This window comes from Artemia sp. Qi Xiang Cuo, chromosome 7 (genome assembly GCF_049724085.1).
Source record: "Artemia sp. Qi Xiang Cuo chromosome 7, ASM4972408v1, whole genome shotgun sequence".
Classification (NCBI taxonomy): domain Eukaryota; kingdom Metazoa; phylum Arthropoda; class Branchiopoda; order Anostraca; family Artemiidae; genus Artemia; species Artemia sp. Qi Xiang Cuo.
The window spans coordinates 18,657,118-18,684,528 of record NC_142800.1 but is presented as its reverse complement, the minus strand read 5'-3'; the positions used below and the strand labels follow the sequence as shown (position 1 = coordinate 18,684,528).

The 27,411-nt window shown below is 34.3% G+C and overlaps 2 protein-coding genes across 2 annotated transcripts in view; both read left to right on the top strand.

Moving 5' to 3' along the window:
- LOC148950026 (uncharacterized) overlaps positions 1–27,411 on the top strand; it is a 140,687-nt gene that overhangs the window by 15,213 nt on the left and 98,063 nt on the right. The window contains exons 3-7 of the mRNA XM_089092077.1: positions 4,807–4,929; positions 9,697–9,808; positions 10,953–11,088; positions 19,933–20,028; positions 23,439–23,641. The gene's annotated coding sequence lies outside the window, so the exon portion shown is untranslated. The remainder of the gene's footprint in view (positions 1–4,806; positions 4,930–9,696; positions 9,809–10,952; positions 11,089–19,932; positions 20,029–23,438; positions 23,642–27,411) is intronic.
- LOC148950027 (uncharacterized) lies at positions 17,909–23,645 on the top strand. The gene is made up of 3 exons (XM_089091766.1): positions 17,909–19,048; positions 19,933–20,028; positions 23,439–23,645. The coding sequence occupies exons 1-3, from the start codon at positions 17,909–17,911 to the stop codon at positions 23,643–23,645; spliced, it is 1,443 nt and encodes a 480-aa protein (XP_088947892.1).

Here is a 27,411-nt window from a genome sequence, read left to right as displayed (position 1 = left end):
CATGGTTTGGAACCTTGATGCCTAAGTTTAAAATCCTCCCTCTTTAATAGTCCCTCTAATATTTTTCATAAATCGTCTACTGACAAGCAAAACTAGGAGGCAAATGCAACGTGATAGAGAGCTGTTTAAGGGCTTATTTAAAAGGTATTTCTTTAAATATCTAATTTCATAAATTCGAAGATAACGCCGCCGTATAGTTCCATTTGGCATAAAAAAGGGGGCTTTTTTCCATTTTATTTATGAAAATGCTCAAAAAAGACTTTTCCGAGAAAAACTCCAAGAAAGGTGTATTTCAAAACCTAGGCTGGGGCAAAACTAGGGAGAACAGGAACACCCCCCCTCCAATTCCCACCAATAGAACTAGCACACAGGTAACATTATAGAAAGACGTTTAAAAACTCAATTGAAAGCTATTGGTCATTTTAGCGTTTTTTTTTTGTTTTTTTTTTAGGTTTATAGTGAACCATTAAAAAGCTGCATCGAGTGGCAATAAGATTTTGAGATCTATGTTACTTTGTTGTCTTATACATCTATCAAAAAGTTCATGATAACGAAATGTAAGTAAGGAGCGACCCGGCTCAATAGTAACCGAAACTCTAAAAAACAGAATTTTGACACCAATAGATAAATCAAAAGAATCGGCTTTTTATGTTGATTTCAAATATATAAGTTTCATTAAGTTTCGTCTTACACATCAAAGGTAACGAACCTGAAAAAAATTTCCTGATGTTCGAAAAAAGGAGAAAACAGCCCCTAAAAGTCAAATGATCTGAATGAAAATTACACCACCAGATTCAACGTATCAGAGAACCCTACTGTATAGGTTGCAAGCTCTTTTTTTTCAGGGGTGATCGTATCGACCGAGAGGTCTTAGATTATCAGGATAGGGCTCATTCAAACGGAGGGTAAAAGTTCTAGTGCCCTTTTTAAGTGACCCAAAAAATCGAGTGTAGCTAACTCCCCTCCCCGCCTTTTTATTTCGAAACTGTAAGATCAAAATTTTTAAACAGCCAGTTCGTCATGCAGAGTTTAAAGGTCTCATACCTATGCTTTCAGGGATAACATGCCCCCCCCCCCCCAAAAAAAAAAACAAACCAGGGGAAATATCTTTAAGTATAAAATTTGCCCATTGTTTGCGCATAGTATTTGTTATTGGGATGTAGGCATACATTTTCGGATGGGGGTTTTTCCACGGAGGAATGTTCAATGGGCAGGGAAGTTTCGAGGGAGTGAACTTGTCAGGGGAACTTACCAGAATTCTTATGTACAATTCTTATGTCTTGCTATCTCCTTTCCGTCTCAATTTTACGCGCGGAGTGGTTAAGAATAATTGTCCGGGGTAAATTTTCACCGGGATTGAATTCTCTAGAGGATATTTCCGTAGGGAGAGGGTTTCTCCGTAGTGTTGGGGCCAGATTTCCTGGCATTATTTAAAGAACGATCAGAAATTAAAAAAAAAAGTTTTTTCAACTGAAAGTAAGGAACAACATTAAAACTTAATACGAAGAGAATTTATTACCTATATAAAAGGGGGTTGCCCCCTCCTCAAAACCTTGCGCTTTACGCTAAAGTTTGAATTTCGTCCCAAATCTTTAATAATGACTTCTGAAACATAAGGGCCGTTTAATTAAAACAATGACACTTTTTTAAAAGTACTAAAAGTCTTTAATGCGAAGAGCGAGGTGTTGAGGAGGGGGTAACCCCCTTTATATGCGTATAAATTTCAATTTGTTTTAAGTTTTAATGTTGCTCCTTACTTTCAGTTGAAAAAACTTGTTCTTTATATTTAATTTTCATGCACTTAGTTATAAGATACTTTAGTCTAGTGGTTACTGCTTTTGTTATTTTGCGAATGCAAAAACTCATGTCATTTTCACTACTTTCTTTGCCTAAGTTGACAAAAATCTTTTATAAGGTTTATTGTCAACACTTTTACATCCTAAAAATGTACAAAAATTAATTTTTTAAAGATGACAATTTCTGATGAAAATAAAGCGTGAGGCTGGAGCCTAAAATGAACAAAAAATATTGCTTATTTATACTACATATTTTTGAAAACTAAACTTTCTTGAGTTTTTGGAGAGTTATTAGAGTTAAAGTCGTATCGTAAAAGTTTTTGATTTCATGGCCAGTAAAACACTATTGAGAGCTTTATAAGTTACTCTTTTATTTTTTGTAGGCCACTTTAGGGTTCCCTGTTTCCATTTCTATCTTGTGTTAATTTTGTGTTTTCAGTAAAGTGCTAGTTTTCATAATTCTGGAAATATAGGGAAAGATTACCAGCCAGTTTGTTCGAAAAAGTTTTTCAAAAATATATTGCATAAACCACAAAGCAGTAATTTTTGTTCGTTTCAACTTCGATCTTTATATTCATCAGAAAAACTTAGTTTTTAACAAATAAATCTATTATCAACATAATTTAGTTCAAAATTTGAGGCTCTAGCAAATTTTGTCCGTTACCCCCTCTGGCTGTCACGTATGTTAAAAATTAAACCAAAGAACCGTCACATGAGCTATAGACTATTTCACTACGGCTCTCCTAATGAGTTTTTTGTTACTGCGAATAGCCAAAGCTCTAAAGAAGAAAAGGACTGAGGTCAAACCTGCATTTGAAGAATTTGCCGAAAATTATTTGGAGCTATGCCTTGGTGAGTGGTATTTCAGATCACTTCTCTTATTGTTTCGAAGTTGCCCTTCCTGAACCTTCATCGAGTAGAACTGCATTGCAAATGAACGTTTCTTATCGTTCCTCTTAAAGGAATCTTTAACGTTCAAAATTATTTACTGGACAAGTGTGGGATGTGATTGCTTCCGTGTCTGATTTAATTTATGTTTTTTTTTAGTTTATTTTATGATTCTGGGAAGCGGCAATGCTCCGAACTTGCAACTCCTTATCTTGGCGAGATAATAAAAAAGAAAAAGAAAGAAAAAAAGAGAAAAATCGAAGCCTTTAAACCAGCTGTTACCAACCGATTCTAGGCCATGCCCCACCCAGGCATATCCTTATGCCCACCCGCCTCATCGCGATTTTAAAATTTTGTTATTGAAAATTTTATATGTATTCACCTGAATGAAACTTAAGGCATTAACTTGGTCTTATTTTTCGGGTCGTCCTCTAGGCATATTTTATGCTAATGAAAATCCGAACTAAAAATCTTATTTAGGCCTGGTTTGTCTTTAATCAATGGCACTGGAGCCCATAACCGGGCCCGAATTTTGATATAATGTCTTTCCTTGCAGGACATTTCTTAATCAGCCACAGATGATGTTCTTACTAAGGTTATCAAATTTGTTTACCTGTAATTCTTTCACCCATAATTGAGCTTCTTCGAGCCTCTATTGATCTTGGTACTTTCCCAGAAGCTCTGAAAACTATAAGGGTAATAGTCAAGGGTGTATGGAGAAAGAGGTTGTAAAAAAACGTATAAAAAAGTTTACATGCATTTTTGTTACGTTTTTATGACTTGGACGCAAATTTCGGGAGCGGGTTCAAACTCGGTACCCCCTTGGATATTGGTAATTGTTCATTGTAAAGGTGGCTCCAGAAGCGCCCCCTCAAATTACAGACCAATCTCTCTCCTGTCCATATTCAGCAAGATTTTTAAAAGGCAATGCTATCAAGATTTAGAAGCTTTCTTGATGCAAGGCAGTTTCTTTAAGGATTCCATTTTTGGTTTCGTCCTGGTCATTCGACTGAACATCCATGCGATTCGCTCTTTAGTTTCATTCATTCAGCCTTAGATGCTGGTTTAATGCCTGCTCCTCAATTCTTATTCATTTATTTTTTGATAAAATGTAAGCGTGGTTACACATTGGCTAAGTAGATCTATATCTTCTTAGCCTATCACTAATGGGTAAAGGTATTTTGTTTCTCTTATCATATTTTTTTTTTCAATGTTAAGTATAAATTTAGTTATGTCAGTGTCAGTTGGTGTCATATACATATCCTGCTTATTTTGTGAACTATACCCCGAGTGGCTTTCATGTTGAAGTACATACAGTACAAATATATCTATATGATCAGTACTATCTAACATATATTATGAATTCTTTTTTGCTGTGACTAATTGAAAACTCATCGCTTCAATTATCAAATGTATTAAATATGCAGTAAGTTTGTGATTGTAATGATTTTGTGATTATAAAAATATTCTGCAACGGATGGTAATTGTCACGTTTCCTTTGAATCTATTGGCTGTTTTAATGTGTTTGAAAGAACATCGTAATTTGGCTATACATTGTCGCTGTTATGCCTGACATTTTCACACGCCAGACGTAAATGCCAAAAACCATTTTTAAGCAGTTCTCAAAGGGAAAGTCTGCAGGATAATGTAGATAAAGAGGATTGAAGTGTGATTGAACATACACTGTCCTTCTAGTCCTAATTCAGTTCAGCAAACGCTTTTGGCAATTATTTCAGAGGTTTGAAAATGTTAGATTTGACCTTAAGGCTTAACGCTGACTCCATGTTCAATCAAATTCTGCGCACTACAACATTGATGCAGATCATTGTTGTACACTTTATGAAAAATGAAGCAAATCAGTTTAGTTAAATAAGCTTGGAAATAAAAGTTCGAAAATTTTTTCTGGAATAAGAATGGAGTTATCACCCCGCAGCACCTTTGTCCGGCCTTAGACTAAATGAAGGAAGATGAGAGATTATCCTCCTTTTGAATGCAGATCAGCAAATGGTATCTCAGAAATTTATGAAAATATCACATGCAACATCTAGGCGTAACAGCAACAATATAAGTATATACTTATGCATTCTGTCGGTTTGTAACTATCATGTATTCAATTTTCCAGATCATGTGTTTGATATGAAGGCCACAAACAGGGATGTCTATGAGAAGGTCACTAAGCCTTTAGTAGATTCGGCTGTCAACGGATTCAATGCCACAATCTTTGCTTATGGTCAAACATCCTCTGGTAAGTATCCGCTCACGATGAAATTTTACTAGTGTCGAGATTTACCTACTGCTAATTTTAGCCAATCAGAATTTGTAGCCGATCAGAAAAATTCTATGAGTGGTTCAAATCAGCGTTAGCCTTTATAGAGAAAAATAACATTGTCAATACGTCTTAACTGCAGTATTAGAATGATCTACATGAAAACCGCACTTGTATGTTCAAATCTGCAGAAGCTAATTTTGCTTCTTAATAGGTGTCTTTAAGCTTCATTTGTCTCTAAGCAACATTTTTACCTTTTGCTTATTTTAGAAGTTTGATCGAGCATCTTTTCTTATTGGGTGATTTTATTCCTTTTTTATTCTATTCTTCTCAGTTCTTTGTTGTGTCTGCCGTACTAAAATACTCCACGCTGGTACGTAAACGTTCTTCTAAGTTTTGATTTCGCTGTATTTTGGGTAATTTAATTCCGTTTTATTCTATTCTTCTCAGTTCTTTATTGTGTCTGCCAGACTAAAACACTCCACGCTGATACGTAAACGTTCTTCTAAGTTTTGATTTCGCTGTATTTTGGGTAATTACCCAAAATACAATTCTACTGAGAATTGTATTCTAACTGAGAAGAAATTCTATTCTTCTCAGTTTTTTTTTTATTATGATTTTGTTCCGTTCATATTAAACTTATTATGTTTATAGTTATTTTTTTATTAAAGTTCTATGCTTATGCGTCAACATTCTTCATAGTTTTGATTTCGTAATTTAATTTTCCATCACTTATAGTTGCCATGCCATGCAGGTTTCAAAGCGTGGTAACCCTAGTTTATCAGAAGCAGTAGCCACTTATTGTGCAACTATGAAAGATTGCAGTAGCCGCTTATATAGCATATGAAAGATTGGTTCACATCAGATGGGCACACAAAATGTCTAAAACGGTCATTAAAATTTGGATTATACAAACAAATAATCTTGAGCATCACAAATAAAATGTAAATATAGAAATATGTAAGCGTGAAAATTGTAATCGAGATAACAAATAAAATAAACTAAAAAAAAAAGCCTGAATATTTCGGCTTCACCTCCGCAAACCGTTATCAAAAAAAAAAAAAGGAAAAGAAAGATGAAAGTAGAATTAACAACTAAAATATAATTTTTTTTTTAAAGGTGGTAAACTCTAAATATATAGAAACACACAAAAAAACGTAGAAAATTGCACCCAGAAAATAGTCATATCCAGAAAAGAGTACAAAAGATGCTTAGAAGTCTTTATATATTTGAAATCAAACGTTTAAAAAGGTTCACCAATTCTTAAGGGAACGTACGGCACAGTAGTAACACAGTAGTGTGTTAATGTACATCGTTTGGCGTTGTTGATATGTCTTAGGTTTAATTAGCCATTTGTGATTTGTGAAAAAGAAAAGAAATAGAAGTTGAAAGGTAAGAGGAGAAATTTTTTTCTTTTGTTCCATCAATTACCTTGCTAAAGTTAAAGTACCAATTTATATATATATATATATATATATATATATATATATATATATATATATATATATATATATGAACAATTGAAAGAAACAAAAGTTCGACGATATGTCTTTCATAATGACAAAAGACAAGCCAAGGCAAAAAAAGAAGTTTTTGTCCCACCACCTGAACAATTGAAAGAAACAAAGATTCGACGATATGTCTTTCATAATGAAAAAAGACAAGCCGAGAAAAAAGTTAAAGGTCCAATAAAAAAAAAAATGTAATTACACAAAGGCATCACCTCTAATTTGCGGTCCATTTGGACGTCATGACATCAAGGAAAGGCTCAAATTGTCTGCGTTTAGAAGACAAGCGACAATGAGAAGCTATATATATATATATATATATATATATATATATATATATATATATATATATATATATATATATATATATATATATATATATATATATATATATATATATATATATATATATATATATATATATATATATATATATATATATATATATATATATATATATATATATATATATATATATATATATATATATATATATATATATATATATATATATATATATATATATATATATATATATATATATATATATATATATATATATATATATATATATATAAAAAAAAAAAAATATATATATATATATATATATATATATATATATATATATATATATATATATATATATATATATATATATAAAAAAATATATATATATATATATATATATATATATATATATATATATATATATATATATATATATATATATATATATATATATATATATAAACCTGACAAGTATGTGTCCAATAAGAGAGTCATTCATACTCCTGCATTTACCCGTGCCCCACCCATTTAAACATTTGCCTCTCAATTACTTGTATCTGTCTTGGCTTTTCTCTGTCTACAATTACCCAGCCCAGTCTTGATGCAGCCTATGCAACCTATTGCCCAAAATACTTGATAACTTCAATTCAAAATCAACGTGCTTCAATTCAAAACCAGCCATTTAAACATTTGCCTCTCAATTACTTGGACTATCTGTCTTGGCTTTTCTCTGTCTACAATTACCCAGCCCAGTCTTGATACAACCTGTGCAACCTATTGCCCAAAATACTTGATAACTTCAATTCAAAATCAACGGACTCGGTCGTTGATTTTGAATTGAAGTTATCAAGTATTTTGGGGAATAGGTTGCATCAAGACTGGGCTGGGTAATTGTAGACAGAGAAAAGCCAAGACAGATAGTCCACTGAATTGGCATATATAGGGGGGGGGGGGGCTGAGATTCATTTCCGATAGAAATGATTACTAGGCTATAGGCTATTTGTAATCAGCATAAAAAAAGGCATCAAGTGGTATATTCACTTTATGCGTAAGTCAATAATATGATATGGTAGAAATTTACCACAATCTGTTCTATGGGTATCAGTGCAAAGTTAGGCATGTTTAGAAGGAAGCATGTTAGAAAAAAATTTTGAGCAACTTTCTTAATAGGCCTATACAGAAAAATATGTAAATTTTGGGCAGTTCATATTAGGCCTATTGACTTGCAAATAAAGTGAACATACCACTCAATGCCTTTTTTTATGCTCTTTACAATTATAATAATTGCTTCTATATGAAATTCAAATTTACCCACCCTGTTCCCCTAATGTGCATATATGTACCCTGAATTGGAATATACCATGAATTGTTGATGGCAAAGTTTTGAATTGCAAAATTTAGTGCTATTTTGTCAACAACATTCAAAAAGCTTGAAAAAATTAGAAAACAATTTATATTTGAGTTGCCTAATAGATGAGGTTTGAATTGTTATAAATAAGTATTTTTGGAATATATTAGTCTTGAACAGCTTGTTTATAAAGAATTATATGTTTTTAACCACTTTTCAATAACTTAACTAGTGTTAATAACTTCTTTGTGTGGTTACAATTCAGGGCAGACTATATATTTGCACATTAGGGGGGTGGGGGGGGGCCAATTTGAATTTCCAGTAGAAGCAATTATTATATTCATAAACAGCATAAAAAAGGCATCAAGTGGTATGTTCACTTTGTTCCTAAGTCAATAATATGAACTGCCAAAAATTTACCAAAAATTACAGTTAATTATTCATAAAAATGCTTCAATTTACCCCCCCCCCCCCTACTGTGCAAATATATTATTGAAATAGGTAGAAGGGTAAAAACCTAGGATATATGCCTAATTAAGTACCTATAGAGGACGAAAAATGTTAAGAAAACAATTATTACTTCATAATATACAGAATAATTGTAGCTAACACATTTTGCATACAGCCCTGCTGTACTTTACTACCCCCCCTAATGTGCAAATATATTGCCCATGTATATATATATATATATATATATATATATATATATATATATATATATATATTCAGGACATATGCAAAACTGATTAATTAAATTTGACGACGCATTCAGCCCTGGTAATTAAATATTAACAATCTATGGATTATCAAAGACAACAATACCTTTAAAGGAAAGGTACATCTTCTTAAGCTGTTTGGTGCCAGTGGTGTCAATTCGCGAAAATTTAGTCGGGGGTAAAATATATTTTCAAAATCTAGGGGGGATAAATTTGTCGCCTTTTTTCAATGAAAACGTAAAAAAAAATATTTTCAATAAATATACTCTCTCAAAAAAAGTATTTTTTAAATCTAAGTGGGCGCGTATACTCCCCTCCCCAATTGACGCCACTATTCTTACCATATGCTTCTAGCTTTTTTATTTGCTGATTTTTCATTCATAAATTGGACGCCTGCTACTATCAAAAACTGGATAACTGCATAGGAGGTTGAATTTTCTAAAGTTGAATTCTCTATTTTTCCTAATCTCTTGAAACGTATATGGCTTACCATTTAACCAGTTCAAACAATAAAAATTTATTTTCACTGTCCTTGGTACTTCAGAACGAATCAGTAAAAAATCCGATGTTTACATAACAGTTGTACCTTTTGTTTTAGCATAAATTCGGTTGAAAAGATATACCACAGACTTAACATACACTTAGTTAAATTATCAGTAATATTTAAACCACATTTTATAGGGAAATAGCATCCGCAGTAAATAGATGTTATAAAATATTATAATATAATAAATACAATTAATAAAGTATTCGAACAAAATAGTGATCCGATGAAGGTTATTCCTTCTGCAATGACTCGGGGGTATCTTTTTTAAAGGCTAAACTGTACCCAGCAGTTATTCCATTTGTCATTAATTTTACATTCTGTTACAATCTTCTTTTTCAGGTAAAACTCACACTATGATGGGTAGTAAAACAGAATTGGGGGTCCTACAACTCGTTGTAAACGAGATATTTGACGCCATTGAAAGTAATCCCGACCGGGAGTACTTGCTCAGGTAAGCACTGTAATTTACATCACTCTTTGAGGCAATCATTCTATATTACGATCCTATAATAAGTGCAGGGGTAGGGGGGGGGGGGTCGAATCAATGTCCCACCCCTGGGAAGTAAGAACACATAAAAAGATCCATAGGACCTTGGAAAATGAGGAATATTCCCATTGAAATTTCGGTAAGAATAAAGCTCCAAGGAAAACCATGCCTCCCCCCTCCCACAGATTTCCTTGGTGTCGCTCATGTTAAAAAATCATCGAAGTAAGAGCTACGACACGTCTTTCAATTTTTTTTTACTATGAAGTTACTAAAACGGGGCAAAAATAGCCAAGAAGCTCTCTTTGTCATTTTTAAAAATATTTTCAGTGATTTTACTCACTATGTGAAAGTCTACTGACATCCTTTATAGCAGGACCGGATCCAGGATTTTTTTCGTGGGGGGGGGGGTTTACTAATTTTTGACTTTTTCGGGGGGGGAGGGGTTACTAATTTTTGACTCAGTTTTCGACTAATTTTACTGATTTTTACCTAGGTTTTACTAATTTTCGACTTATTTTCGACTCGGTCAAAAATTTCGGGGAGAGGGGGGTTCAAATCGGGTAACCCCCCCCCCCCTGGATACGGCCTTACTTTATAGTTAGTTTCCAAGTTTCCTTGGTTTAAACTTGGTCAATTTCTCGGTTTTTCAAGGTAGAAATCATGCACGTCATTGAAAAATGATATCACCACAATATATCAAAAATGGAACAGTAGATAAGACACCAACGTGGGGATACTTTTTACCGCAGAAAAAAATGATCTCATTTCAGAACCCCTGTAAATCAAAAGACTCTGCTGATAGGCCAAAAAGAAAGGATTCTCAAGTGAGGAAGGGGCCAAAGACGTCAATTCACGAAAATTGGGAAGAGGCAAGACGCTTTTTTTCAGTATCTACTGAGGGGAGGGGGACAAATTTGTCGTCTTAAAAATGCAGTGGAAGTACCAAAAACGACTTTTCTCTGTGAAAATACCCCATAGCAAGGTATTTCCAGATTTTTGTGAAGGTGAGAGGGAGGGGGGGGGGGATAAATATTCAAAATTACTATTTTTGTTTCTGAAAACTACTATTTATTTGCTCAAGATGTTAATCTTTCCACGTTGTTTTCAGAGTTTCGTTCATTGAGATCTATCAAGAGCAGATAACTGACTTGCTGACAGGCTCCACTCGACTCAAAGTAAGTGATACTCACAATGAAGTCGTCATTAAAGAGTTATCAGAAGAAATGTGCTCCACTCCTGATAGTGTATGTATTTTTTCTGTTTTGGATATGCTTAAAACTATAAGTATTTAAAGGAAAATTTGCTGCGACTTAGCGCGAATCTTACATGATGCAAATTTGTATAATAAAATGCTTTTGGCGGCGATAAACTTTGTCTTTTACGTATCTATTTTAGTATAGATAGATGCTTTATTTAATATACTTAAAAATACACAAAACATTAACCCCCAACAGAGAGCAGAGCTCCCAAGGTTGGGTGTGTAAATAATAGGACATACACAAAACATCTCGTCTTAATAATAGTAACAATAGCACAATTAACTTAATTAACAAAAAAAAAAAAACAGTAGCAACAAAAACCTAGGGAACAAGGAATAAAAGAAAGGAAGAGAGAAAAGAAATGCTGGGCAGGAGGGGCGGGGGTATAGAAATGGCTTTTGGTTGATATATCGTTTAGAGATATATAGTTGAGATTTTTTGGTTGCAAGCGAAAAACGGGAGGAAAACTTTACTTTGTGTGTGTGTAAAAAGCTATTTCGGGAGAAAAACTAGCTCTGCAACGTTCTTAAAGAACCTTTTAACGAGATAAAAAATGGCACTATTTTATGTTTTGCCAAAACAGCGGAAATAACTCCATTGCATTTCTATAAAGAGTCGTTTCTCTGCCGTTGTTGAGCTTTCTGTTTTTGTGAATATGAAACTAGTATTTTAAGTAGAGAATCAGTTCTAAAATTTATGGTGTATTAAATGTTTTATGGAATAGATTATTTTCATAGAGATAGAAAAAAGAGTAGAGGCCAGAGTGCAAAATATTACGATCAGATTCCGCCGTTAACCGCCACTCACGCTGTATGTTTGGAATAAAATATTTTTCAGGAATTATTAGAATAAATGTAATTTAGAAAATATATATATATATATATATATATATATATATATATATATATATATATATATATATATATATATATATATATATATATATATATAATAGAATAAAAACCTAGAATAAATAGACACCAAATGACAAAAATCTGGCCTCTATTTAATTTTTCTATCTATTCTCGTGGCTAATGCAATACTATTATGCTGGTAGGTTACAATGCCACCAGTATTGGGGGAGGATGAAGATGTCTGATCTTCGCCAGTGAAATAGGGGAAAAACATCTAATGCCACCAGAGTAATCTGGCGGTAACCCAAAAGCAGTGTAACTTCTACGCGCCACGGATTTCTGCTTTTCCCGTCTCTGGCGGTTTAAACAACCGCCAGGGCTCTCTGGCAAGTATACTTTCCCCGTGGTTTCAGTGTGCCACACTATTTTGCCTCAGGTACCATAAAGATCGAACTCCCCAAATCCCCCTCAAGGAAAATTTTGGCTTAGTATACGATTCTTTTTCTATACCAAGCTACTCTAATCTCAGTCTTGCTGTAGGTTGCCGACCCTACCTAGGCCAATCAAAATAGGTAAAAGATATAAAGAAAGATTTCTTATCTGTATTCACAACCACATATAACAAACTCAAAAACGGAACTCTCAAACGGAACTAAAGACAAAACTCTTACAATTAACGAATTCACTTTAAGACGCGCGCGCACCTCTGACCAAAGGCGATGAATGGCCGAATCAAATTAGACTCCCAGCATCCTTTGAAGCTTTTCAAGCTGTAAATTTAAGCTGTATGAGTCATCGCTCAACTGGCTTTTTCAGACACTCGCTAATTAGTGGATTCTTCAGACATCGTAATAAAAGCTTTCCCGGGATTTAGATATTTAACATAAATGAAGTTAAATTTATAAAAAAAACATTTTTTTGAAACAAAAGGGGCCAAAGGTCCCAACATACACTTGCTAGCAGTTTACATACAATAACTTAATTAGCTTTCTTATTTACTTTTAAATCTTTTTTAATTTTTAAGTGCGTTACTCCGTCGTCATGCTCCGTTTCCCTTGAATATAAAATATCTATACTTACATAAAAGTTGACTAATTAAGTTAACTGGGCTTCAATAAAAATTTTCCAATAAGAAAATTGTGCAAAACAGAGGAATTCGCTCCAGGGGTACAAGTTTCGTCCTTTTTTCGGCCCAAATTGAATCAGAAAATGAATGCCCAAATAACATCATTTCATCGAGAGACAGATGTCTCTCGTATATAGCTGTGGTCGATGATTTTAAGGGGTTTTGAGGGTTTATAGCAGATCTGAAAAGTAATGTTAAGAATACTTTGTTGCTTGAACTAGGAAGTAGTTAATGAATGATGTTAGGTAATGAGAAAGTTGGCCAAAACGGATTGCTTTTCCTAAATAGGTTTTAATATTAATAGTAAGGAAGGTGGATGAAGTGAAGACTTGAAAAGTAGAGAAGGGGCAGGGTGGTTTTGGAAAGTTGGAAAGTTCAGAAGAATGGGGATAAAAGTCTCAGAACTAAAATTAGGATTGTAGAAGCCGCTGTAATGACCGTCTTTAAGGATGGTCCTGAAAATGGGTGGGAGGGGGATGTGAAAATTGAAGGAGAAAGTGATTTGATTTCATCATACACTCTGATTTGTTTCAGTACACTTTAGTTTTCCGGAAAAGGGCAAACATATTTCATCTGAATGAAGGGTCCAAGGAAAGTGTTTTTTCTCTATATATTAGAAAAAAAAAAAAAAAAGAAAAAGAAAAAGGGGAAAGAGAAGCTCTCCAGAGAAAAGTGAAGAATTATATTAAAGCCTAAGACGAGAAGAAGTAAGTCCTATAATAATTCAAACTGAAAACGAATAGAAATTACTATCAATGAATTAATGAACCCCAAAACAACCAGAAACCAAATAAATCATAACATTAAACATAAAGATAAAAGATGTTGCTATTGATGAATAAATCAATCTTAAAATGAATAAAATTTAAAATGAGTATCCAAGTCAAACTTAAAACGAAAAAAAAATACCACAAAAAGACGTAGGGATTAGTCCCCTGAACCTTCTAAAGACTATAGCGTCATTTGCCTATTGCGTCATTTGCCTTTTACTGAAAAAGATCTGTATTTCGAGAAGTGTATTTTTTACTAGTCATAACATAAAAGAAAAAATAATAACCACAAGGATAATCAAGTTTTACAAATAATAGTGGTAATAGCTGTTCTTGCATAGGTAGTAATATTAATAGTAAAGAAGGTAGATACAGTGAAGATTTAGAAAGTGGGGTTGGGGAAGGGTGTCTAAGTTTGGAAAATTGAAAAGTTTGGAAGAACAAGGTGAAAAGTCTTAGCAATATGGCCGTATCCAGAAGGGGGGTTAGTGGGTTTGTAGACTGCTAAACGTATAGATAAGGCTAGTGCTTTAGCTCAAATTAATAATAAAATTTGATATAGTGTTGGAGCTCTTCTCTTATGCTCATATGTTTGACTGTATGGAAGAAGATATGTTTTGTTTAACATACGTGTCCGTTTTCACTTGGGAGAATAAGACTGAACAACAGCAACTTAATCTAAGTGAAAATTGAATACAGGATTACTGACCAATTTCATGTGGTAAAGCAGTTATTGGTACCTATATTTATCGTTTCCAACTATTATCCATCCTTAAGTTTCTTTTCTCAAAGTGTGAATTCACTTACCTGGTCTGTGAAGTTACCTGGAAGATAATTTATTTTTTATTTACATGAGAATTAATCCATTGTGTTTGAATTCTAATTGAATTCAAATTAAAACAAACAAAGGATTGTAAACAAATAAAGGATTACTTCAAGTACACCTGTTTCTTCTGGCAATACATAGTTGCCAAATATAAAGTTGCCAAATACAGCTAAATATTATATTTTTGTAATAACAAAGATTAAATTAGCTCAACCGTTTTTACGCATTTTTGACGTTAAAATTCAAGCTGCATTTTTCGGAGACAGCCTGTGCAGAAGGGAGCAACAACAAACATTCAAGAGCCGTATAGTACTAGCGGGATCTTGTGTCCTTAAACTGCTGGGATCAGGTGATTTGTGTGTTGCACTTCCCACGGATCTTGTCTACCTTAGATTCCTTAAAGCTTGAATATAATGCCACCAAAAAGACCTCGTCAGAGCCCCAAAAAAGGGACCGATATGTGCGCAACATGTGATGAGAATTTAGATATAGATTCAAGTGGAATGAACTGTGACGGATGTAGCCTCTGGTTATGCATTGATTGTCTGGATATGTCAAAGGCTGAATGCTCTCTACTTACTAAAATGACCCGGCGAGTAGGCTGCGAGTGGAAATGCCCAGTTTGCAAAGGTAACCCACAAGTGACAGGTGGGGCGTCTTTGGACGATATTCAAAAACTTTTAGACAAGACTCTCGAACCATTCCGGCCATCTCTTAGTGCAGTAAATGAACTGGACACCAAAGTTAAAGATGTAGTGAAAGAAGCATTTTCCGAACTTCGAGAACAGCTAACCACCGACATTGAAAACCGTTTTGGTAATGTTGAGAGCCGTTTGACAACCCTTGAACAGTCTCCATCGTTTGACAAGGGCGCTGTTCAGAGTTTGATCGAGTCAGAGATTCAGACGTTGAAAAAAGATCTTGAGATGCAGCTTGAAACCAAAGTTAAACAGATGGTTGCAGATGATAGAGACCGTCAGCGTCGCAAGCTAAATATTGTTGTTTTTGGTGTCCCCCCTCAGACAAATGATGAACTCTACATAAGAAAATATCTTGTGAGTGATTATGGGCTCCCAAACATAAGCGTCTCTAATGTCCGTCGTCTGAGGAGTCAGCAAAGCCAAGTTGTAACCACCATTACCAAAAAAAGGCCTGTTCCCATATTATTCTCAGTCCCAGATTTCAAAACTAAGAAGCAGATTCTGCAAAAGTCGTACGAAAGAAAAGGGTCAGGTACGATCCAGTTCCGAAATGATATACCCAAGACTGATCGTCAGAAAAGAGCAAAGTTCTATGAGGAGTTGCAGGTCAGGCGTGCACAGGGCGAAGTTGATTTGGTTATACGTAGGAACTCTATAGTTCCAAAAAACGGTCAGATTTGTGCAGCCCTTCCAACTGCAATGCAACATTAAACGTTTTACCCTACAATGTAACCAGTATAAATAGACAGTTAGAAGGTAACGTGATTCAAAGAAACATTAGGGACAAGCGGCCCCCTGCAGGCATGAAATGGAAGAATAATCTTTCCGTGTTGTATTCAAATGCTGATGTACTTTCAAACAAACTTGATGAACTTTATTCTTTGGTAAATTTGCAGAAACCTGATATAGTTATCGTGACTGAGGTGCTCCCAAAGCACTGTCTTAACCCCGAAGCACATTTCTTTCAACTGAGTGGCTATTATGTCGTGTATAACAAGCATTCCAAAAGGGGAATTTGTATTTATATTTCGTCGTCATTTAAATTAAAATGTGCAGAAGTTGATGTTTCGTTTACTATGGAATTAAGTGAAGTAATTAGTGTGGAAATTAAGTTGCCAGGGATATCCCAAAATGTGAGGATTGTAGACATATATCGAAGCCCTTCCAGAAATGAATTTAATATGTTAAATGATGATTGCCTGCTGAGTTATCTGTCGTACCTTGCGCCTGTTTCCTCAAAAATTCTTGTTCTTGGTGACTTTAATGCGCCCGATATTGACTGGTTATCCCAAGCTACATCAGGGACGGACCAGAGTTTCGCTTTTAAACTTGTGCAAACCTTACAGGAAAGCTTTCTGTACCAGCATGTTGTGGATCCCACAAGACTCAGAAGCAATTCCACTCAGAACTCGGAAGCAATTACTGGATTTGGTGATCACGAAATCTCCAGATAACATAATAGACCTTAAGATGCTGCCACCTCTAGGTAAAAGCGACCATGTAGTTATGTCTCTATCAATGAATGTAAGTGCAGCGGTGAACTCTGGGTCTAAACTTTATTATGATTACAGCAAGGGTCGTTACGATGAAATTCAAGACTTTATCCGTTCCGTTTCTATTGTTGAGGAGCTTCAGTCTAGTAATGCTGATGTGGATTTTGCTTTTGAGTTTGTCCGAGAGGCTATAAAAGATGCATGTGATAGGTTCGTTCCACGTTATTACATACAAGAAGGTTCAAGAAAAAGAAGACGACTGCCAAAATTTGTACTTGATGCTATTAGTGTTAAAAATAAACAATGGAGACAGTATATGTTGGAAAAAAATAAAGACTCGTGGTGTGCGTATAAAATGGCTCGGAATCACGCCACTCGTTCTCTACGCGTTAACCGGGAATCACTCGAATCGTCTGTTATTACTAATATTCGAGGGTGGCCAAAGAAGTTTTGGAAGTATGTCAATAGAAATAAGACTGACTCCTCTACTGATTCGTGCATTTTTGATGACCCAACTACAAGTGAATTAATAAGTGATGATCAGAAAAAGGCTGATGTGTTTAATCAAGTGTTTTCGTCAGTTTTTGTAAATCTAAATGATGTCCATGCATGCAGTCCACCCCATTTTACCGAGTTTGTTTCAGCAGACAAAGTGCCCTTCAATGACTGATATTTCTTCAGAGCAGGTTTTAAAAATTCTCCGTGACCTTTTCGTTAATAAAGCTCCAGATATAGATGGTATTCTAACACTTTTCTTCAGAAGACAGCCTCGTGTTTAGCTGAACCTCTTGCGCTTATGTTTAACCACTGTCTACTGAATGGTAAATGCCCTGCAGCGTGGAAAAAAGCGGTTGTAAAGCCACTCCACAAAGGAGGATCTAAATCCCAATTTGGAAATTATCGTCCAATTTCAAACACCTCAATTTTTTCGAGAGTTCTTGAAAAGATTATTGTATATCGGATACAGGATTATTTCAACCAAAATAAACTATGGCATCTGTCACAGCATGGTTTTAGAAAAACAGGTCATGCAATATGCAGTTGCTAGAAGTTGTAAAAGATTTCCAAAATATGGCTGATTTTGGTTTGAAGTTTGATTGCTTGTACATTGACTTCAGTAAAGCATTTGACAAAGTTTCAGATACTTTGTTGCTTGAAAAATGTGGAAAGTATAAGCTAGGCAGTAGAACTTTAACATGGACTACAGATTATTTATCAGGCCGTTCCCAGCAAGTTATAGTCGGTAGTGCACTTTCAAGTGAGAGTCCAATTTTGAGTGGTGTGCCACATGGCAGTTGTTTGGGCCCAGTGTTATTTTGCTTGTTTGTCAACGATTTGCCTGAAGTAATTCGTCACTCCAATGTCAAACTGTTTGCAGATGATATAAAACTTTATAAAAGTGTTACCTCCCCGGTAGATGTCACCCTTATTCAAGTTATTCAAGAGGATCTGAATTCCCAAAATGATTGGTGTAAATTGAATTCCATGTGTGTAAACCATCAAAAATGTTTTGTACTCCATTACTTTTCAAAAAGCTCGACTTATCATTATTTTCTTTTTGATACATCTTTTTCATCTGCAGATTCAGTAAAGGATTTAAGTATTCACTTTGGTAACCAACTGAAGGTTCATAAGTATGTGTCAATAATTTCACGAAATGCTAATTACAGTCTGCTTCGGATTAAGAGAAGTTTCATGAAATTTAACCTTCACACTTTTATGACAATAGTTCGCCCGGTTGTAGAATATTGTTCCTCTGTGTGGTATCCTACATGGAAATGTGACTTGCAGCAAATTGAAAGGGTTCAACATCGGGTGTCAAAGTTTGTGCCATACTTGAGCCATTTACCATATCAGCGTCGACTGGAGTGTTTGGGACTTCCTTCTCTGGAGTTACGACGGGATAGGATTGACCTGATCAATACATTCCGTATTATGAAGGGTGTCGATAATGTGGACTGGGCTGATTTTTTCAAACTTAGTCATTACTCAGCCACTCGACAAAACTTGTATAAACTGTATCAGCCACAAGTGCTCAAGAAAATCGGTCAATGTAGCTTTGTTAACCGTGCAACTAAACTTTGGAATAGTTTACCTGATACCGTAGTTTCTGCGCAAACAGTGCAATCATTTAAGAGTGCTCTTGTTGAAACTGAGTTCTATGAAAAACAGTCTGTAATATAGTTGTTGCATAGCTGTTTTTTATTTATGAATATTTTTTCGTTTTATTTCTTTTTGTGTTTTGCTGTTTGAGCTGTTATTTTTTTGTGTTGTTATGCGACAAGCCTATGGCTTCCTCCTTTATTGAATAAATAAATAAATAAAGATGTTTGAGAAGTGAATTGTGAATGAGTTATTGATGATTGGAAATTGCTTGGGGTTAATCCTTCACCACAACAAAACTATTGGTCTACTTAGACCGACCTTTTGTGTCAGATAGAGATTGTTTTATTCAATTTGTTGACACATTTATTGCATAGTGGTTTTCTGTTGTTTTTTTTTGTGGTTGTTTTCTTTATGTTTTCAACAATGACCCTGTGCTTTTTGGAGATTAAATTCTATTATATGACAATAGATAGATAGATATTTATTACTACAAAAGCCTCATCGGGCCATGGCAAAAGCAAAAAAAAAAAAAAAAAAAAAAAACAATTACGGACTCTATAAAAAAATACATACCAAACAACGATTACCGTAACATAATAATAACACAGCATAACCAAACACACCTAATAAGGCACATGACACCATAGTAACACACAATACTCTCACACGAAATAATTAAAATGACAAAAATAATAACACAAAAATATATAGATAGATGCTTATTTAATGCTCTAAAGCCACAAGGGCCATGGCTGCAAAAAATAACAAACAAACAAAAAAAACAGCTTAAACACATTCAACATTAATTTCAGCACTCAAAATGTGTCTTAATAATGATAATTTACAAGACTAAAGAATGATTTATTTCCAGTATCGATACCTGCCAAGCTTTTTGATTTAATTAAGTTGTTTTTCTAACTTCTTGTTCTTCTATTAATTGTTTCTCTTCATAGGTAATAGACGTTATGAAAAAGGGTGAAAAACTTCGTCACATAGCGTGTACAAACATGAACGAGCGGAGTTCTCGATCGCACACTATATTTAGAATCGTAAGTGTCTCTTGTATATCGTTTTCCTCGTTTATTGGATTAGTACATTTGTTTGCAATTTTTTAGATGGGGGGGGGGGGGTTGGATTTTGTCCTCTTTTTATTGATGTTTCAAAACAAGTTATAAAATTTCCGTCTTTCATATCCTAATTCCCTTTCAAGCTGTTCATATCCTAATTTTTTATCGACAAAGATATTACCGCAGAGATTTAAAAATCACCTAAGAGGAGAGAATTGGGAATCAAATTATTTTTAGAAATAATTTGATTATTATTTAAAAATAATTACTTTGATTAATTAATTATTAAAATAATTAGTAAAATAATTATATATTGTAATAAATAATTATAATAAATAATAAAATATGTGGTACACAAATAAAATAATAATATCTAAAAATGAAATATAAATAAAATTATGAACTTGATATTATAAAAATAAAATGATTAATTGATTATTTGAAAAAAGGATTGAAAAAAATGAATGATTATTGTAAAATCGTTTAAAAATAAAGATAAATTATTTGTTGTTTGTTTTATTTATTTTGCCATAGTCTATGGGCTTTAAGCGCAAATAAATTCAATTCTATTAAGCTGTTGCCGCAAAACAATATTTTAGATAATAAAGATGTAAATATCAAGAATAATAAATAAATTAATAATGCGCTCAAAAGAAAACTGTTGATTAGTATCAGTGAGTAGATTTTGCTATTGTAATCTCGAAAGCTACCTCGGATCAGTTATTCCCTTATTTCTAAGAATTCTGAATAACCATCCCTTTTATTGTTTTAGCTTTTTTTGTGGTTCATTTGAGTGTTTCGGGCATTTTGTTTTAGCTTATTTTGTGGTGCATTTGAGTGTTTCTGGCATTTTGTTTTAGCTTATTTTGTGGTGCATTTGAGTGTTTCTGGCATTCTGTTTTAGCTTATTTTGTGGTGCATTTGAGTGTTTCTGGCATTTTGTTTTAGCTTATTTTGTGGTGCATTTGAGTGTTTCTGGCATTTTGTTTTAGCTTATTTTGTGGTGCATTTGAGTGTTTCTGGCATTTTCTATTACATTTTAACGATATTTATAAGCCAAGAAACACGATGACGTGGAATTATTTTGGCATTTAGAATGGAAGCAAAAAGGAGGGGGGGGGGGATTGGTCCCTTTCAGGCATGTCTGCAGGAATTCGTTTGGGATGGATTCGGGAAAAGAGACATAAGCACATTAAAAGAGGTTACAGTCCTCAATAGTAAAGATTTCTAGCTTTAGTCATTGTAATGAATGCGGAATTAAAATAATTAATGAATTAAAAAGAATCCGGATTAGTTTTTCTAGATTTTTTTTTTAGTTTCTTCCGCGTTGGACAAAAACCGGAATATTGTTAGAAAATTTCGAAACTAATCCGGAGAGATATTACAATAAAATTCGAGTTACTGCACAGGGAGTTCGCAACACAGCTTGCGTTAATATCTTTCCACATCACCGCCTTATTAGGTTCTTTTTTCCTTTTATGTTTTTGTTTTTTTCTCCTTTTTTTGTGTATTACACCACATATAATACTATTGTATAGTGTGCGTAAACAATAAATAATATTAAAAATAATATAAGATATTAAATAATGAGTACCGATTTTGCTATTATTAAGGCCTTAAAGAAAGTATTCTAGCCATTTCTAAGCACCTAAATCTACTAATTCAGGATTATTTTTATTGCTTTTTACTATGAAACAAAGAGAAAAAAAAAATCTCTGCGCAGGCAACTTTTATAGATGAAAAAAATTTCATGTTGAAACTGCAAAACTCAAATATCTGTTTTGGAATAAGGATGGCAGGCTTACTGACATTTCCAAGATGGAAGAAGCTAAAACAAAAAGTGTAGATACATCTCTGATGCTTAACAGAGTGAAATATATAAATAGTCATTTGAATTCATCATATAGCCTGATCTTTTAACTAAATAAATGTTTTGTACATATAAAGCTCCAGACTTAAGTCTTTACAACTTTTGTAATGAAATCAGTCTATATTGTTCGGTATGTATTCGAAATCTGTTTATTTTTATAATTTACATGTTATTTTGTGTATTTTTCATGTATTGGTTCCTTTTGCTGCTCATCTTACCTCCTCTAAGAAAATGTATTTTTAGAGGTTGGGGAGGTTGACGTGCCTGATTCGGGAGGTTTTACCCTGGTAACATTTTACTCTGTAAATGACGTCGGACAGGAACCTATTATTTGGATGTAGACCCACGAGCTCTGCTCTCCATTGGTGGCTAATGTTTTTTGTTGTGTTAAGTTGATAAATAAAACAGTTGTTCTATATGGTGTTATTCGTGGACCGACTATCGAAGCCGACTTAGCTTTGCATTTGACATTTGCGATTAGCGAGAAGCTGCTAGACTGATATTCGTGAGAAGACAAGAATCGGCTAGACTCGAAAAGCAAATCTAGGCTACTAGCGGAAAGTGTTTTTGGTAATGGTTTTTGGTGCCAAATTCAAATTATTATATTTATGACTTAAACAATCTTTACGTTTCCTTTATTTATTTTTTTTTAATCAGTAATCAGTTATTTTTTAAATTTCATGGAGGGAATAATATTTTGAAAGCTTGCTACACCGTAACCGAGACATAGTTACTAATCCCAGTTGATTGAGATAAGTTTGTAAAGACAATGGAACTATGGTCAATTTTCAATTACCTTGCTTTTCAGCCGACACTCCAGAAAGTTTCACTACCGGTCTTATAAGCCGTTAATTAATCCATACTTTTTTGTCTTTAATTCATACTACTACTACTACTAAGAACTCACTGCAGCACCAAGCCGTCTGAGGACGACGGAGCTACGCACGTTTCTACTCCATAATGATCAATTCAAAGCCTCCCTCTTTGCATCCTTCCACCTCATTCGGGGACGACCTGCTTCTTGTTTGGCCCTAGACGATTGGACGGCAAGGTTATTTGGTAATCTGTCACCCTTCATCCGCGGAGCGTGTCCTAGCCATCTCATTTCTATCATTGTAGCCCTATAAATTGGGATTGAAGCGCATTTTTTGGACGGTAATTCATAGCTTGTTGCGAATAACCACCTTACGTTATTTGTATTAACACTTGTTTGGTTGCTGTCGTGATGTGGAAGGTCTTACAGTTTCCTTTTTTTCAGCACCTTCTTACACTATAAAGCTGTATATTCAGCTGTTTGTGAGACTCCCTCCCTTCCTCCCAGAGATTGATTGGAAGAACCTCATTCCAAAAATATGAAAACTATTGTTCTCACGATCAACTTCTTTCGAAACTGAATCCCCCCCCCCCTACCCCATCTCAGTAGGTAAAAGCTTCCGAAAAACCCTCTCTTCTAAGGGTTGGTCAGGTGCTTTACACCTATGTCCTGTCATAATGAAGTATGACTCATCCTTTTGTTTTTCAGATTATCGAGAGTAGAAGTCGTTGTGAGACTGGGAGCGATGAAATCGCCATTCAACTCTCTCATCTAAATCTAGTTGATTTGGCTGGATCTGAAAAGGTCAATCAAACAGGAGCCACTGGAGGAAGATTCAAAGAAGGGTGTGCTATCAATGTTAGTCTCAGTGCCCTGGGAAAGGTTATCGACCAACTTAGTAAAAATGAGAGGTAAATTTTTTTGGCTTGGTTTAAGTTCTCGCTGCATTTTCAATTTGTTTAATTAGATATCACCTTAGATTTGTTGACTTATCTTTTATTTAAAAAAAGTACAAATATCCGTCAGACTGTCTCAATATATTGTTAAAAAGACATTTAAGGTTTTTGTATACAAGTTACTACTTACATATGAGCTTATAATCTGCATTGTTTTCATTGTTATGTGCATTAATTATTATCACGACGAAAACATCTATGAAATAATATTCGCTTTTACGTTTTATATTTGTATTCAGCCCTATGCAGCTTATTGTTATTATTATTGACGGACTCACCAAACTGAGTCGAGGCCCAGACGACAAACACCTGTTACCTCCACATTAAAAAAAACTACATATTGGTGGTGGAAAGGGAGGATGGATGTTTAGTTTCACATCCATACCAAATATTTTCAAACTGTCGGACGTCTCACTATTACCGAACTGACTGAACTGACTCGGCTCAATATTAACAGAAACTCTAAATAACGGAATTTTATATGTCAGCAGATATATCAAAAGAATCGAATTTTAATGCTGAATTCAAATATATCAGTTTCATCAAGTTTAGTCCTACCCATCAAAATTTACGAGCCTCAGAGAATTTGTCTTATTTTCAAAAAAAGGGAAAAACATCACCGAAAAGTCATAAAATTTTTAATGAAAATCACACCATCAGATTCAGTGTATCAGAGAACCTTACTGTAGAGGTTTCAAGCTCCTATCTGCAAAAATGTGAAATTGTGTTTTTTTTTTGCCAGAAGAAAGATCACGGATGCCTGTTTATTTGCCCTTTTTTCCCAGGGGTGATCGTATCAAACCAGTGGTCCTAGAATGTCGCGAGACGGCTTATTTGAACGGATATTAAAAGTTCTAGTGCCTTTTTAAATAAAAAATTACATATAAGACATGATAATAAATTTGTTAATCAAACAGTTCGGGGTAACGAACTGTAAGTAAGAGGCGACACAGCTCAATAGCAACTGAAACTCTAAAAATTGGAATTTTGATACCAATAGATACATCAAAAGAGTTGGATTTTTATGCTGATTTTATTTATATAAGTTTCATCAAGTTTAGTCTCATATATTCTAGTAATGAACAGATCAAAGAACAGGGAATCAGGCAGTAGAGTCTCTATGATTTAACATAAAATCCCTGAAAAGCAAATTTTCAATAGATGCGGGTGTTATATTTTCCTTATGATGTCTCCATATCATTTTATATTATGGTATAATACCCATTATAAAAAGATACATGTGTTACATCATCTGATATATGAATATGCAGTTATGACGAAAATTGCATTAGATTTAGGATCTCCTTTCAAATGAACCTTTAAACTGCTCCCTATGATGTTCTAGTGCCCATCTAGCGCTAAAGAAATAACAAACAAAGAAAAAGTAAGAAAAAAGGACATAAGACAAAAAAAGACAAATATAATATGATATATAATATAATATAATATGGTATATAATATAATATAATATAATATGGTGTATAATATAATATAATATGGTATTATACCCATATCAAAATCTGCATGTGTTACATCATCTGATATATGAAGATGCAGTTTTGACAGAAATTGTATTAGATATAGAATCTCCTTTCAAATGAGCCTTTAAACTGCTCGCTATGATGTTCTAGTGCACATATCATCTAAGATCGATCATTGCCACAGACTGTGTTGAACTTATATCCTTCGGAACGATATAATGTCTGACTTCTACAAAATTAACAAAAATAGCACATAAAGAAATGTTAGTTGTTTTTTGTTCCAAGTTGCTTCTCTAAAGTATGATGTCATATTTGCGTGACTATTGCCTGATTCTGTTGTATGATCTCTACTATATTCCAACTAATAAAAAGTCGAATGCTTTTTCTTGTGTGAAAAAGCAGCTTTTTCTTGAGTAGCTCTTATACATAAATCGTGGTTGCAGCGGTAGCTGCAACGTAGTAACAGACGATACGGGACATAGTTAAAAAAAAGAAGCTTGGACTAAAAATGAGGAACGATGTGGCATGTATGTATAAAAAGGCTTTGATAAATTTGATAAAGGGTCTAATGTAGGATTGTAATTACAAAAAAAAAAACACGTAATGGGAACTTACTTTGTTTATGGCAAAGCGCAGGTGACGCTCTGTCCTTTATAAGGTATACGGGGACTATGCCCTTCTCTTGTTTGTGATATTATATGTTTTTATTACTTAGCAATAAGGGGCCCGGGGATTCGATCCGCCTGGAAAGGTCTAAGAATTTCATACAAAAACTTTCATAAACACCGAAAGTAGCTCTTATCTCGGCTCTCCGCCAAAACAGGTAATTAGCCTTTTTCAAGTCACACACGAACTACACCTTTTTCAAGTTACACATTTTTCAGTGACTGATAAACACATACTAACATTACTAACCCGCTAATGAAAGAGTAAGAGGGAGGAGCTGTTTGTACGCACCGAGAATGAAGCGCCAGAAATCATCTGTGGTGAACTTACTGTTATATTGTTTTTATACAGTGAACATGACTAAGGAAAGCTTCATAAAACAAGTTATGAGGTACCCAGGCAATGGAAAATTATTTGTCGAGGATTTCCAAATAAAATTTATAGTCGCTTGACCGATTCTCAAGCGACTATCAATTTGGTCCTGTTGGTCGTCCAGATACATCGGGGATGCAAACTCTTCAAAGTGGTCAACCACTTTAGAAGCAGCTTCATCTAGTTTCGAAACCTTCTTCTGTTCCAGAGCTCCTCATCATGTATCCATTGAACACCTTGCACCGCTCCTTTTGGCCATTCATGTGTGGGGTTAATCAACATTCGGTCGATTCAATATCAAGTCTCGTTAAAGAGAAGTTTTCCCAATTACAAATATCAAACGTTTTGAAAACCAACAAGATTGTAGCAAGAATTATATTAGAACAAATAGGGCATGGAATGGAAGTAGTATGCTTGACCAGTGGGACTAAGTTTCTTTCAGGCACCAAATTAGATTTTCAAGGAGAAACCCTTATAGACTGCCATGCCGAAGTCTTATCTAAAAGGTGTTTTAAGTATTTTTTAATGGCACAAGTCGAAGAGTGCATAAGCAGCGGAACTTTAAGAAATGAAATATTAAAGTTTTACGAATTAAAAAAAAATTGTACTTCAAGAAGGTTACATGGTTCACCTTTTTATAAATACATCCCCTTGTGGGGATTGCAGGAATAGCATTATAAATAAATGCAGAAAAACGCATGGTGTTGTGTGTTTGTAAATTGAAAAGAAAAGAGAAATCGGTCCTCGGAATAATAAAAGATGGCAACAGCCAGGAATGGACGATTTGATAAGCGGTAAAAACCCACTACTTACAATGAGCTGTTCTGATAAGTTGGCTGCTTGCAATGTACTTCAAGGTGTTCAAGGCGCGCTTCTAGCAAACATATTAGAGCCAATTTATTTTGATTTTGTCGTAATTGGTTCAGGTTTAAAGCTCGTCAATTTAGAACGAGCAATTTATGGTCGATATTCCTCTGTCTATATATCTATATATCTCGATAAACCAATACCCGAGCCGTACAGATGCAATCAGCCCCATTTGGCACAACTATCCTTTCCAGGTCCCTTTAATTCGAAGAAAACACCAAAAACATGCATCGCCTGGACGAAAGGCTGGGTAGCTCCTCAGGAGCTAAACGGAACAACCGGAAAGCTCAAGGATGGTGAAGCATCTAAACTTTCAAAAGCTTTACTATTTAAAAAGTT